The sequence below is a fragment of the Sorex araneus genome, chromosome 4 (genome assembly GCF_027595985.1).
Source record: "Sorex araneus isolate mSorAra2 chromosome 4, mSorAra2.pri, whole genome shotgun sequence".
In the NCBI taxonomy this organism is placed as follows: Eukaryota; Metazoa; Chordata; class Mammalia; order Eulipotyphla; family Soricidae; genus Sorex; species Sorex araneus.
This window is the reverse complement of record NC_073305.1, coordinates 203,450,954-203,465,604: the sequence shown is the minus strand read 5'-3', so window position 1 is coordinate 203,465,604 and position 14,651 is coordinate 203,450,954. Positions and strand designations below refer to the sequence as shown.

The window sequence follows — 14,651 nt, the reverse complement described above, 5'->3', positions numbered from 1 at the left end:
AACGAAGTATATCAATGCCAAGGTTCAGTGTCAGTGTTAACAGATGTGTACCCATGTTATCATTTTTATACAAAAAAGTTTTTTACTTTGTAGTTTCAATTATTTTAAAACTGAACATTTCTGAGAACTTGTGTAACAAGTGAATTCTACATGCATATGAAACCAATCAGGTACAACAACACTGTGCTTAGTTAAAATACTGTCCTTAATGTGTTGGAGTGAACCTTTATTTGTTATCTGTATTTCTCTTAAGGATGTGTTAAGAAAAAAAAAGCATTTGTCCACCAAAATTTTAAAATATTAAAAACTGTATCTCTAATGGCCCCAGCTAATTTAGCAGGTGTTTATCCAACAGGTTTTTTCGAAGCATCCTGGCTACTTATTTACTTACTCCTGCTAAGAAATTCCAGTCCTACAAGAGGCAGGGAAGAAGTCAGGTTAAGAAGTCATCTGGAAACACAAGCCGTGTTTAATAAAAATAGTGGTTTTATTGATTATAATTTTAGCCATATTAATATATATTATAAACTTTAAAAATCAGAAATAAACTACTTTATACCAGGACTGACCCAGGTCATGGCAGTATTTGTCAAGGAAGGCCCTTCAGTTCCTGCCCAGTCACGGGGTGTCTCTTGTCCAGGTAATCAGCAAGTCATTATCCGAGTTTTCTATTAGGCCACAAAAGAAAATGATTCTATACACGAATTTCTTTAAATAGGAATAAATCATTATGTTTTCTCAGCAAATACTCGTCACAGAAATGTCCTCCTACAGTTTAATCTTATGTAGTACAAAATTGGACTTTCATTCATAAAGATTGCCTCAAAGAACTTTCACCTTGGAAAGCTACAAGGGCACGGACAGAAGCAAAATGTTCTGCATTTTGTACACTGAATTTTCCATTTTTGGCTAAGGTCTCAATGTATAAAGGAAAGTAAATTAATCCCATACGGTAATACTTATTAAGGAAAGTCTCTCTTGGTACATGTTTAACACAAAGATAGCAAACATCAAGTGTGAGCAAGTTATTTTGGCAGACCGCAGAAAGGACTGTGCGAAATGAAAACGCTTTTAGTGTCAGAAAGCTGAAGGGACTGGTGTCATTCTAATTTTTCATCTCCTTCTTCCACATCTTTCAAGTTGAGTACTTCCAAAGAACCTTTGCCTTTGGTCTCCTTCTTAATCAGCTCGTCAATTTCTCTGAAGCTGCCGGGGTCAGTGAGACACACCTGAAACAATGAACACAGTGACTGCACAGGCAGCTGCGGACACAGCAGACAGAGCCCTGACTCTCTCGACAAACACACGCACAGGCAACCTCCCGGGCAACAGAGAGGATGGAGCGGGGGCCAGTGGGCAGGTTCTGCGGCAGCCTCTGCTGCTAAGCACGCATGTGGGCCCCTGTGACGGCGCAGTAGCCTCGGGCTCAAACACAATACCAAATCTCCCGCCTATGAAAATGAAGTGATTAGACTAGAGGACTGCAGGTTTTTAAAAAAAGTTTCTTTTGGGGCCACCCCTGGCATTGGTCCTGTGTTACTCCTGACTCTGCACTCAGGAATCTTCTTTGCAGTGCCCAGGGGTAAGACGGGAGGCCAACGGTCGAATCTGGGCCAGCTGTGTGCAAGACAAGTGCTTTACCCACTGGACTATGACGCTGGGCCCCTGCAGGCCTTTGAATACCAATATTTATCATTACAATTTGAAGTTTTTTTTTTTTTTTTTTTAAGAAGTCCATACTTGAAGGAGAAAAAAAGCTTAAATGTCTTTTGTTTGGGGGCCACTCCTGGTTCTACACTCGGGCATCATCTGGCAGGCCTGGGATGCTCAACTGTGTGCAATGCAAGACCTTAACCTCTTTACTGTCCCTCCCGCCCTAAACGTCTTCTTTCAAACCAAGTGTTATATCTCAAGAGGATTTTAAAACTCCTGAGTATTTCAGATGTTTTTATTTCAGATCTAGAGTCTAATACTCAATAATCCTTTGGAGCTGTTTGCTAAAGAGGCATCAAGCATGCATCTGCAGACATCTGAATTTACTACACTAAAGTGTGGGGTTTGGGCCCAAAGATAAGATGTTTTTGTTGCTTAAAATATTTCATGGTAATTGAGTCTTACCGACTTTCAATCTTTCCATTTTCCTCATATAAGTCTTTTTTTTTTTTTTTTTTTGCGTTTTGGGTCACACCTAGTGATGCACAGGGGTTACTCCTGGCTCTGCACTCAGGAATCACTCTTGGCGGTGCTCAGGGGACCATATGGGATGCTGGGAATCGAACCCGGGTCGGCCGCGTGCAAGGCAAACACCCTACCTGTTGTACTATTGCTCCAGCCCCCCTCATGTAAGTCTTAAGAGTATAATATATTCTTCCACCAAAAAGAACACAACAGGGCCAGATAGACAGTACAGAGGGTCAGTTGTTTGCCTGGCAATGTTGGGACCCAGATTCGATCCCCCAGCACCATCTATCATTCTCTGAACTCTGCCAGTAGTGATTCTAAGAGAACTAGGAGTAAACCCTGAGCACTGCTGGGTGTGGACCCAAAACAGTACAAAACAAAACAAACAAAAACATAAATTCATCTCAAATAATTAAAAAAAAATGTGTGTGTTCAACTCTAATTTATTTCTAACTCAACCTTGGCTTTTATAGGGGATGGGGAAGGAGCAGGGACTCTAAGGTACTGGGAAGCCCAGGTCCCTCCTGGGAATTCCTGGCCCATCAGGCTGGCAGTTCTATTCTTTGCCACCCAAAGATATGGTACTTTTTGAGTCCTGTCACCCTAATCCAGGGCCTCCAGGTCCTGCAGAGCTGGGGACGGGGTGGGCTGCATGGAAGGCTTGCTCTCTGACCCCTCGAACTATTTCGCTTGCTCTCCGACTTGACGTTCTAACTGAATTCTGAGCATGCTGTTTCTGGAAATGCTTTACTGCTTATACCTTCTAAATGTCTGTTACATAATTCTGACTAGAGAATTTTGGCAAATGTAGACAAAGATGGAATAATAGAATTTTTTTTTTTTCCTTTTTGGGTCATACCCAGTGATGCACAGGGGTTACCCCTGGCTCTGCACTCAGGAGTTACTCCTGGCTCGGAGGACCATATAGGATGCTGGGAATTGAACCCGGGTTGGGTGCATGCAAGGCAAACGCCCTGCCTGCTGTGCTATCGCTCCAGCCCCGGAAGAATAGAATTTTAAGAGAATCCTTACGATTTCTAAGTGTTGGCTGTAGTCTTCACTTTCCACAACCTTGATCAGTGGCTTGAGTTTTTCTTTGAGCTTCTTCCCTTCATTCAGTGGGAGAATGAACCGAAGTCTCATGTGAGCACGTTCGATCTGCATTTTTTCCTTTAACTGCTTTATCACTTCCAAAGCCTACCAAGAAAAAAATTGAAAAAGTTTGCAATTTCTTTGCTGCTCATCAAGTAATCAAAGCAAAACGGTTTTCATCTAGCTGGCTAGTTAAGATACTACAGGAAGAACATAAGCAACCTCAGGAAAAAACAGTTCATTTGGCCATCGAAAAGCCTTTGTGCTTTGTGTTTTTTTTTTTGCTTCTTGGGTCACACCCTGCGATGCTCAGGGGTTACTCCTGGCTTTGCACTCAGGAATTGCTCCTGGCAGTGCTAAACGCCCTACCTGCTGTGCTATCACTCTGGCCCCGCCTTTGTACTTAAAAAAAAAAAATCAAAGAGCGATAACCCCGAGAAATGGAGGAAAAAAAAATTACTGGCATATTCTATAACTGATTTTACTAACATTTAGATAGTATATTTCATGATTTAATGTAATTAGTATCTTTTTATGTAATGAAAAGTGAGGGCCAGAGAGGATAGGAGGTGAGGCATTTGCCTTGCCTGCAGCCAACCCTGGTTTCATCTCGAGCACTGCATTTTCCCTCTAAGCACCATCAGGAGTAACCCGTAAGCACTGCTGGGTGTGGCCCCAAACCAGAATAAAAAAATTAAAGAACAACCAGGCCCTGCAGACACCACCACTGCCTGGTTTCTTCCGCAGCCACGGTCAAAGCAAACCAGTCCAAGGTGAGCCTCAGCCGCATCTCCTTTGGGCTGGCTGCAGAGGAAGTTCAGAGAAGGCAGAATATTGTCTTGTTCTGCGCAGGGTGCGAAAGGATTTGGTTCCGAAGTTTCCTGCTTCTACAGGATTATCCCAGGGTTTCTGTGCAGGATGGGGACTTCGCTCTCAATAATCTATGGAGTCAAGTTTGAGGATTCGAATTTCATCCTGAAGGACAGAGATCCTGGCATCTTGTCCATGGCAAATGCTGGACCCCACACCCATGATTCCCAGTTTTTCACCTGCACTGCCACGCCTGGCGGGCAGCAGGCCTGTGGTGCTGGGCTGAGTGGCGGAGGGCGCGAAGACGGTGGGAGCCACGGGGAGCTAGGAGACCAGGACGGCAGCACCGGCAGGAAGGTAACGGTTTCTCACTGCGGCCATGTCTGAAGTGTCGGACCCCCTTAACTACCAGGCTGTTCCTTTCTTCTACACCTCAGGAGTGCCCCGCCCCACCACATGTCTCGAATGTCCTCTGGTCCCTGTGCTCTTCCCGTGATGCTCAGTTCCACGGTTTCCTATCCCTCCTCTAAGTCTTGAATTGCAGAATTGTTTGACTATGAAATTTAAAAAAGATTATAAAATAAAAAAAATTTGATCAAAGGATATATATTTCTCTAAAAAAGATTATGAAGCACATGAAAATATATCATTACTCAATAGAGAAATGCAAATTAAACCAAGTGAAACCGCAATTAAATATACAATAATTATAGATTAAACAAAGTTACTAGATAGTAATTTCATTCCTGGAGACAAAGACAAGTCTACAGGAAAAAATTAAATTTCATAGCAGCATTATTCTTAATTGTTAAAAAGTGTGGGGCTGGATCGGGTATAGCGGGTAAGGCGTTTGCCTTGCACGCGGCGGACCGAGTTCGATTCCCAGCATCCCATATGGTCCCTGAGCACCGCCAGGAGTAATTAATTCCTGAGTGCAGAGCCAGGAGTAACCCCTGTGCATCGCTGGGTGTGACCCAAAAAGCAAAAAAGTGTAATAGTACAGGAAGTTAGTCTTGCACATGAGTGACCCTGGGCTGATGTCTGACACCATGTACAGTCCCCCGAGCAAAACAGGGGTCACTTCTGAACACAGAGCCAGGAACAGCCTCTGAGCACAGTGGCAACGACCCCCGCAATGTTTAAAAGAGTAAACAACCCAAGACTGAAAATAAACAAAATGTGTTATTTTCATATACTGAATAGTCATAAAAAGAAATGACATACTGAGACATGATACAATAGGATCCAACCTTTAAAGAAAACTTACTGTACTGTACTCATTTACATAAACTGCTCATAAATTAAGTCCATGAAGACTATAAAGTAAGTCTGTGGCTGTGTGGGGGAGGGAGGGCCAGGAGCACCTGCTAATGGGTGCAAGATTTTTTCCTGTGGTAATGAAAACGTCCTCAATTCATGTACCAGGTAAGACTGCATAAGTTTTTGAGTATACCAAAGCAAACGTATTAAAAAGTTGGCTCTTAGGGTATGAGCATTATAAATAGGTCTAAAAAGCAAAGTTGAAGTGACTGTAAAATACAAGTTTTTATCTTTAAAGTTTGATTTGAATAGGAAGAAAAGGGTCTTAGTAATTTGTTTTTAGTTTTAAAAAAAATTCCACTGTTCCTTTCTACAAGCCCTATCTTCTCTCTCCTCTCTAACAGAATCATCCTATCTTTTTAATGTCTTTAAATAAATGATTACCATTTGATGATTTTTTTTTAGAGAATGCGAATTTTCATGGGAGCTTGTTAAAAACTGCTCACCTGCTGTTTGGTGCTCTTGTTGGTCTTGACTGAGTAGTGGATGTCCTTCATCGCTCTCTCGATAAGGATTACCGTGTAGGGCCTCTTGGTTTCCGGGTTTACACATTTGTCAGCCACAATAGTTGCAATGTCTCTGAACATCTGCTCCAGCTGAGTGTGTCTTTCCTTATCTGATACTTGAACTTCACCTTTAGTCAAAATCTAAAGAGAAAAAGAGCCATTTAAGAAAGCATTGCTTTGAATTACACACAATTTGCTGTCTACAATATTCATTAGCTGGGGAGAAAATTTAAATTTTCTTACTCCTTAGCTAATAGAAAAGATGAAATCCTGCCCTCTGATATAACATGCTCTTTGCCATACAAAGGAAATGGAAGGCCATGGTGTACATTATGCTGAATAACCATGAATCAGAGGGCAAAGTACAAATACCAGTGATCTCAACGTGGTATATGAGACATAAAGCAAGGGAATACACAGTGCACAGAAACCCATACACTATAACCACAAAACTAGGTTACCAAAAGGGTGTGGAGTAGGCTGACATGATAAAGGGGTCTGCTAGAATGTGGTGGAGGAAGATTACCACTTTGGTGGAGGGTGTGTGTGTGTGTGTGTGTGTGTGTGTAGTTAACATTGTAGCCTAAAAAGTGTCTAGTTTTATAAACCAATGTTAATTCACTGTCACTGTCATCCGTTGCTCATCAATTTGCTCGAGCAGGCACCAGTAACATCTCATTGTGAGACTAATTGTTACTGTTTTTGGCATATCGAAAACACCAGGGGTAGCTTGCTAGGGAATCCAAGAGGGGTGGAGGAATCGAACACGGGAACGCCGCATGCAAGGCGAATGCCCTACCCGTTGTGCCATCGCTCCAGCCCCATGATTCAATAAAAAATTAAAAAAATTTAAAAACATATAAAAAAAGTTTTCTTTTTTTCATATGTTTCCATATGTTTCCGCGTGACATCTTTAGCCTACTTCTCCCTCTAGGAGAAACTGGCAATCTTCCGAGAGTTTCCTGCCCACATGGGACAACCTTGCAAGCTTCCCATGGTGTATTCATATGCAAAATCCAGTAACAAGCTGGATCTCATTCCCCTGTCCCTGAAGAGCCCCCAGTGCAACATCGTTAGGAGGGCCCAGTCGAGACAGACTTCTAAGATCTCAGGGAAAGGACGAAATGAGATGTTACTGAGCCCGCCCGAGAAATCAGTGATTAACGGGATATTGTGATTGATAAAAAAAGTTAAATTCGTCTCTAGCTATCAGACAAATAAGCAATGATTTGAGCTAATGATTACCTTGGGCTTCAAAAGTCGCATTTACTTAGAAATTGGGGACAGAAAGGGGAAGGGTGATTTTAGCGGTCTAAAGGAGGTCAATACTTAAAATACACAAACACACAAAAAAAGAGGAAACTTACTACAAAATTCAGTTTCTAGAGACTTTGGCCAAAAAAAGGGAAACTGTCGTGACTTGAATTATTAAAGTAAGTTGTACAGTTAAGAATTCACTAAAACAAAACAAAACAAAAAACACCCCGATTCTTTAAGGTTTATCAAGCTTAGAAGTGCTGAGTCTAACAAATGAAATATTAGTTCCGTGATGGTGCAGCTTTACACCCACCTGCTTACAGATTTCAGTCTGGTCATCTGTCCCAAATGCACTGATGAGATCTTCCTTCTTTGCAACCTGACCTTTAGAAACATTTACAAACACTGAGTGGGTCTGCAGAACTTCATCGAGGTCTTTTTCCCTTGTGAGGGTAGGAGAGAAAGACCTAAGTGAACACACTGGAAACTCGGAGATCCATGCACATGTAAATGCCAGGTGACAGCTCAGCGGGGAAGGAACATTGCAAATCTCAGGGCCACCTACGTCATCGCATTGACTCAATGGAGAAAAAATGTCCTGGGCGGAGCCGGCAGGGGCCGGGCGGCACTAGATGGCGCTAGGGAGGGCACCGGGCGCCCGGGCCAGCGCAAGGGCCAGCCGGGCACGCATTTGGAAGCCCATTATTCTGGCCCCAGCGGCACAACCACGGGGACTTCTCGCCGTCGGTGTTGCGACACTGTAACGCCCCCACCCTCAACAGCCCAAACCCAGTGAACCAAAGCAACCAGAGAGTAACACCACCCGCCACCCTGGATTTCTGAAACTGAATTCGGGAAGGGCAGCGCCAGCGCGGTTTCCAGTTCGCCTCGCCCGCTCCGTAGCTGACCACGGCCAGCGCCCGGCCGGCCCCGCGGGGCAGGGTCACTCACACGCCGCTCCGCCAGCCGACGACCTTGTTTTTGTAGCAGGCGATCTCGAAGCGCTTCCCCCCGCGCTTCATGCGGACCACGGCCACATTGGTCAGGCGGATCTGGTTGGTGGGCGTGAAGATGGACATCGCGGCTGCTCACGGACCCCGGCCGGGTGACCTCTGCAGCCCCACGTCGCGGGCCCGACGGTGTCGGCGGTCTGTAACGCCCGGGGGCGCGCGGCCGTGTAACGCTCCCACGGTGCGCGGAGCAGCCAACTGCCACCACCCCGCGGGCGGACCCCTCGCCGACTCACTGCGCAGGCGTCAGGTGTGGCGGAAGCGGGGCGAGGGCGAGGAGAGCAACGACGCGTGCGCACCGGGGCTTTACAGCATCCTTCCGCGCCCGAGGACCCGGCGTGTGTCCTGACGTTATTCACTGGCGTCCAGCGGCAAAGGAGCTCTGATTGGCTGGCGGAGCTGCGTCCGCTGACTGGGTGGACACTGCTAGAGCGCGTCAGGGGCCGAGGCCACGCCCACACCAGTTTTTTTTTTTTTGGACGGCCTGGGTTTAACCTGGACCCTGCGCTCCGTAATTCTGCCTGTGGTTTCACCCGATCGCCTTCACTTCTGAAATTATCTTCGTGTTGGAACATTTTAAACCAAATGCCCTTAAGGTTTTCGCGGTGGATGTGTCTACACTGCTAAAATATGCGATCTTAATATCGAACAGATAATAATCACAATCCCTTTAAGTAGTACCTTCTTAAAAGAAGTGTGTTTGGGGGCCGGAGAGACGGAGGGAGTTCGCCTTGTACGCTGCAGACCCGGGTTCGATCCCTGAGCACCTCTGGGTGTGGGCCCCTCCCAAACAAAATAAAGCCCCCAGACCACTCAAAGTGAGTGAGTTTGAACTGAGATCCAATCGGCCCAACACCTTGCATTTGGTTGCTTAAAAACCCTCGCTCACCCCCCAGTTTTTTGCCAGAAGACCGCACAGGGTCCGCTCCCATCCCAGGCTCCGGGCGGTGCTTCACTTGGACCCGCCCCTTCCCCGGCACTTAGCCAATCCGGACGGGCCTGCAAGTGTCATGGCTGCCCCCAGCTCCTGGCGCTGCGGTTGCTTAGCCGATGCTGCGGGCTAGATTCGCGGGGGTCCTGGCAGCCACACCTGCCATCAGGTCTCCCAATTCCGCCGTCTTCCTCTCCTCTCTGTCCCAGGGTCCACTTTCTTAGGAGAATGGGTAAGGACCCTCCCTTTACCCCCCGCGGGCAAGATTACTGGGGCTTAGGGGAGGAAACCGTTTTTTGGTTTTTGGTTTTTCCCTTCTGACTCTAGGGGCCCTTTCAGTGCGGACACGACCCTGGAGGCGAGGGAGAATCGTTCTCCAGTTTCGATGAGGCTCTTTGATGCTAGGCTTGATTTTAGAATCAAACTATGCCTCTAAGTTGAAGGCAAAGGCAGAGTTACCCGCGCTTCCTCCCCTCCCTTTTCTGCTGTCAGTTACCCACGTGTGTCGATTACTTTGGATACTTTTCATCCTGGAGGGACCTGTAAACTTTATTTTCAGTCTTTCGAAATTGCTCCCAGACTGAACATTTCAAGCCAGGCTCATCCCTGTCTTTCATTAAAATTTGAAGCGTGGGATCAACTGTTTGAGAACCCATTGGCCATGCATCATTAGGAATGCTTTACTTTTTAATTTTATTTATTTTATTTTAAATATTTTTTTATTGAGGTACTGTAATTTACAAAGTTATTCATGGCTCCCAACTTTACGATCAGCCAAGATCAAATTCCATGTGTATGGTTTACCCGATCTCAGATCTCAACCTCATCACACCAGTATCAGACATCACTCCCGCCTGGGCTCTGGGGCCATATGGGGTGCCAGGGACCGAACCCGGATCAGCCGCATTGCAAGGCAAACGCCGGAACCGCTGTCCTATCACTCTGGCTCCAGGAATGCTTTAATTTTTAAAGCCTAGGACACCAGCATAACAAAGCACTACTGACTCATAATTCTACGTTATGTTTTTATTTTATCTTTTGCTTCCCATTGCTATAGCCAAGTGAAAGTTACAGATTTTAGCTTCTGTATATATATATTTTTCCTTCCTTTTTGGGTCACACCCAGCGATGCTCAGGGGTTACTCCTGGCTTTGCACTCAGGAATTACTCCTGGCAGTGCTATGGGATGCCGGGGATCGAACCCGGGTCGGCCGCATGCAAGGCAAACGCCCTACCCGCTGTGCTTTGCTCCGGCCCCCAGCTTCTGTATATTTTTGAGTTAATGATAGTATGTAAATTTTACCACATTGCCACACTGTGTCTTATTTGTATTAGAGCTAACATTAAAAAAATGTATTTCTGAGTAGGCATGTTCTTTGTATATGAAGCTTTAAGCAAAGTTATCTGTATTTTTCAATTTAGATCCTTTGAATGCTTGGGACTTCTCACCTTTGCTGTCATTGTGGATAAACAGATTTTACATATATTTGGGCTTTGCCTTTGGTATTAGCCTTTGGATATGTATTCAGATTGTCATCAGGAAGCAGGTAAATGGATTTATATTTCATATTTTATAGGGGTATATTTAGACATTTTCAAATTACTTTTATGTCTGCTCGATTGGTAGACAGGTTCTTTTTTTTTTTTTTTTTTTTTGGCTTTTTGGGTCACACCCAGCGATGCACAAGGGTTATTCCTGGCTCTGCACTCAGGAATTACTCCTGGTGGTGCTCAGGGGACCCTATGGGAATCGAACCCAGGTTGGCCGCATGCAAGGCAAATGCCTTACCTGCTGTGCTCTTGCTCCAGCCCCAGCTAGATAGGACAAGTTTTTAAAGACCTAAAATTACCACCCTTAGTTTTCAGAGACTAAGTTGTCATATACTAAGTTGTTTGCCTTTATTTTATGCCTTTGTATGTCTCAGTTTTAGATACAGGAAGATTTTGTAATGAAAAATTTTGGGGAAAAAGCTTCTGTTTTGCATCTTTAAGGGTTAGTATTCTTTTTCCCCACTGAACTACATGTGTTTGACCTGGGTCAATCCCTGAACTGCATAAGGTTTCCCTAGCATCACTAGGAGTGATCCCTGAGCACAGTATCAGGAGTGAACTCTGGGCACAGCTGGGTGTGGCCCAACCTCCCCATCCTAATTACTTTTGCCTGTTAATTCAGTAAACACATTATGGAATATACTTCAAATATAGTCTCTTCTTGGAGGGAATGGGAGGTCATTATCGTCTTTGGAAATGTGTGTTCTCCTTATAAAACATATAACAAGGAGTTATTATTTGAGTAAAACTAGAAATGCTAAGAGTAAAAAAAAATGTATGCTAGTTTTTATCTCTGTGGCAGTTAGAAAAATGATGAAACTTGATAGATTCTGTGCAATCTTTCATTTTCAAGGACAAGAACTCACAGGACAAAAATATTTCAAAAGAAACTGGGAATTTGGTGACGAATGGTTATGTCTCTGTTCCAAAAAAGGAAGTTTTTGTGTCTGGAGTAAAGATTTTCTATGGTTCCCAGACTGGAACAGCAAAGGTAAGAATTTTATATGATTTTTTTTCCCTCTTGGGTTTCCTGATCTTTTAAGAAAAGGCTGAACAGCATCCTTTAGACTTGAGCTGAATTGATTTTCTAATCTTACAAGTCTTTACTCCCCTTTTTCCATTATACATTTTTTTTTTCTTTCTGGCATGATGGGTGTATTTTTTTATTGTGTTTAATTCCAGCCATTTGGTGATTACCTGGTGGTCCCCATCCTGAGTAGTCTTTTGTGTTTCAGTAGAAAGGAGAGAATTCAGTTTGCGAAAGGAGCAGTATCATCTACATGTGCCCTGGTTTTCACAATTTCAAAATTGAGTGCTGTTTAAAATAGATATATACTACAGGTGTCTGGATTTTTATATGTTGTTTCTATATGTAGCCTGATTCTATGTTACAGAGGTTGTAGCTATTTAGGGCTTTCTAGGAAAAGATGCAAGACTAACATAAAAATGAAATGAAAATTTAAGGTCTATCATAGTTTTATTGTACTTAGAAAGCTTTTTACTGCCCTCTTGTGGATATGTTGGAATAATACTTCGTAGGGTTTCACTACTGTAGAGCTGCATATCAAGTTATTAGTGTTATTTACAATAACAATTGTTCATGATGCTATTACCATTTAGCTTGCTTTCAGATAGTTCAACCTTGAGCAGCAGAGGTAGGAACTGGAAGAAAGGTAAAGTAATATGAGTAGCCAAAATAAAGTCCTTTCATGTTTCTCCTAATCAGATACCTCCTTCATAGTGTCTTCATAGTTTAAGAATTTTTAGAAGATCAAATAGATACTTGAATATGGTAATAAATCCAGGCATACAGACGTTTCTTAATGAAAAGCACTTTTATTTGACTAAAAATGCTTTTCTATTTTTACTTCCTCTGGTGTTTTTTTCAATGGATTGTTTTGTATTTTGTGGACCACAACTGACTGTGCTCAGGGCTTACTCGGCCCTGTGCTCAGGGATCCCTTCAGATGGTGCCTGGGGGCCAGTATGTGCTATCAGGGATCAAACTGGCTGATTGTGTGCAAGGCAAATTCTTTCCACCTTGTGCTATTCTCAGGTCCCTCTGTGTGTGTTTTTATTTTGTTTGTTTGTTGAGACCATAGCTGGCAATGCTCTGGGCTTACTCCTGGCTGTGCCCTCAGATATCACACCTGCTGTTGCTCAGGGTTTGATTTGGCTGCAGGCAAAGCAAGTGCCTTACCCACTGGCTTTTGCCCCTGCCCCTCTGGTGTTTTTTTTTTTTTTTTTTGGGGGGGGGTCACATTTGGCTCTGCACAGGGGTTAATCCTGGCTCTGCACTCAGGAATTTCCCCTGGCGGTGCTCAGGGGACCATATGGGATGCTGGGAATCGAACCCTGGTCGGCCGCTTGCAAGGCAACCGCCCTACCCGTTGTGCTATCACTTCAGCCCCTCTGGTGTGTTTTTAACCTGCATGTGTCGTGTTAATTCATTTGTCAACATGATGTGAAAGTTTCCCACACCTTTTGTTAGCTACCACAAACATTCCTCAAGTCTCAGGGGCTTACGATTGTGGGCCAGCATAGCGAGTAGGACACTTGGCCTTCCACACGACCGACCCAGGTTCCATGATCTCTGCTACCACATAGGATTCCCTGAGCATCACCAGGAATGATTCCTGAGCACTAAGCCAGGAGTAATCCCTGACCAAGTGTGGCCCAAAAAACTAACAAACAAACAAAAAAAATTGTTACTCAGAGCAGATAGATGGCCCTTCTTTTTAGAAGTGTGCCATCTGAAATTCTTGATTCTGTTTTCACATTTGATTCATGACTTGACTGGGTATGGACACTTAAGCTACACTATTTCTCTGGGGTTAAGGATGTGCCTCGACATATTTTGGCCTCAATATACTTGGGTCGGTGTCCATCACTGTGTGCCTTCCCTCTCCCTATCCCCTTCCACAACCCTGCCAGGGATGGCCCCCAGAGGAATTGTTCTTGGGGCTGGAGAGATAGTACAACGGTTAAGGTGCTCACGTAGCATATGACTGCAGTCACAACCGTGGTTTGAATTCTGATGTTGCCTGTGGTTCGCTGAGCACTATTGGCTGGTCTGGTGATTGCCCCGCCCCCTCCACTTTTGCAGTTTTTTTCCTTGCAGCTTTGAAGATCTTTTGTTTGTTTGTTTTTGTTTTTTAGCTGAATTACTGTGAGATACGAAGTTCCCAAGCTGTTCGTGATCGGGTTTCAGTCATACAATGTTCCAACACTCATCCCTGCACCAGTGCACATTTCCCAACACCAGTGTCCTCAGCTTCCCTCCTGCCACTCCCCCTAACCCACCTCCCCAGCCTGTGTCTGTGGAAGGTGCTTTTCTTCTCTCTCTCTCTCTCTCTCTCTCTCTCTCTCTCTCTTTCTTCTCTCTCTTTCTCTCTTTCTCTCTCTAACTCTTTCTCTCTCTTTCTCTCTCTCCCTCTCTCTCCCTCTCCCTTTCCCTCTCCCTCTCTCCCATCCAGAGAGATCACTTCCAGCCATCATTGTCATAGTGTCTGTCCCTCTCTTGCTGTCTCATTTCACTTAGCATGATTCTCTCCGTGTCCATCCATTTATAAGTGAATTTCATGATTTTATTTTTCCTAACAGCTGCATAGTGTTCCGTTGGGTAGATGCACCATAGGTTTTTTTTTTTTTTTTTTAACAAGTCATCTGTTCTTGGGCACTTGGATTGTTTCCAGAACTTCAGAGATCTCTACTGCAGCTTCAGAGACCTTTATTATCTTCTAGTGGTGGTGATGATGAGAAGGCTAGTTCCCTCAGGTGATTTTCTGTTTTTTTTTTTGTTTGTTTCTGTAAGCATTTTTTTTTTGAGGGGGGTGTCTTTTATGTAGAAACTTTGTGAGATGATGTCCAAGTTGAATAATTTTTTAGCCATTTGCCACACTTGGGGACTGGAGCGATAGTTCAGCAGATAGGGCGTTTGCCTTGCACACGGCTGACTCAGGTTCGATTCCTTAGTCCTTCTCAGAGAGCCTG

General features: G+C 44.3%; 2 protein-coding genes across 3 annotated transcripts in view; one reads left to right on the top strand and one right to left on the bottom strand.

Moving 5' to 3' along the window:
- Positions 1-463: 463 nt before the first annotated feature.
- On the bottom strand, positions 464-8,469 carry SBDS (SBDS ribosome maturation factor). The gene is made up of 5 exons (XM_004615977.2): positions 8,118-8,469; positions 7,480-7,609; positions 5,850-6,050; positions 3,214-3,378; positions 464-1,229 (listed from the first exon to the last, which is right to left on the bottom strand). The coding sequence occupies exons 1-5, from the start codon at positions 8,243-8,245 to the stop codon at positions 1,101-1,103; spliced, it is 753 nt and encodes a 250-aa protein (XP_004616034.2). The 5' UTR covers positions 8,246-8,469; the 3' UTR covers positions 464-1,100.
- Positions 8,470-9,177: 708 nt separating this feature from the next.
- Positions 9,178-14,651, top strand: part of LOC101550358 (S-adenosyl-L-methionine-dependent tRNA 4-demethylwyosine synthase TYW1) — a 206,453-nt gene continuing 200,979 nt past the window's right edge. For both annotated transcript variants that reach the window (XM_055135604.1, XM_055135603.1), the window contains exons 1-3: positions 9,178-9,339; positions 10,530-10,654; positions 11,512-11,649. In XM_055135604.1, the coding sequence (XP_054991579.1) occupies positions 9,336-9,339; positions 10,530-10,654; positions 11,512-11,649 (267 nt within the window). In that variant the 5' untranslated portion in view covers positions 9,178-9,335. The remainder of the gene's footprint in view (positions 9,340-10,529; positions 10,655-11,511; positions 11,650-14,651) is intronic.

What these genes read in the sequence shown, in the direction of transcription:
- SBDS (XM_004615977.2), bottom strand. Translation starts at nt 8,245, where the DNA reads ATGTCCATCTTCACGCCCACCAACCAGATCCGCCTGACCAATGTGGCC. An exon ending in AGACTGAAATCTGTAAGCAG is followed by an intron (nt 6,051 to 7,479) that starts GTGGGTGTAAAG and finishes TTTTCTCTTTAG; the next exon opens with ATTTTGACTAAAGGTGAAGT. An exon ending in ACAGCCAACACTTAGAAATC is followed by an intron (nt 1,230 to 3,213) that starts GTAAGGATTCTC and finishes TCATTGTTTCAG; the next exon opens with GTGTGTCTCACTGACCCCGG.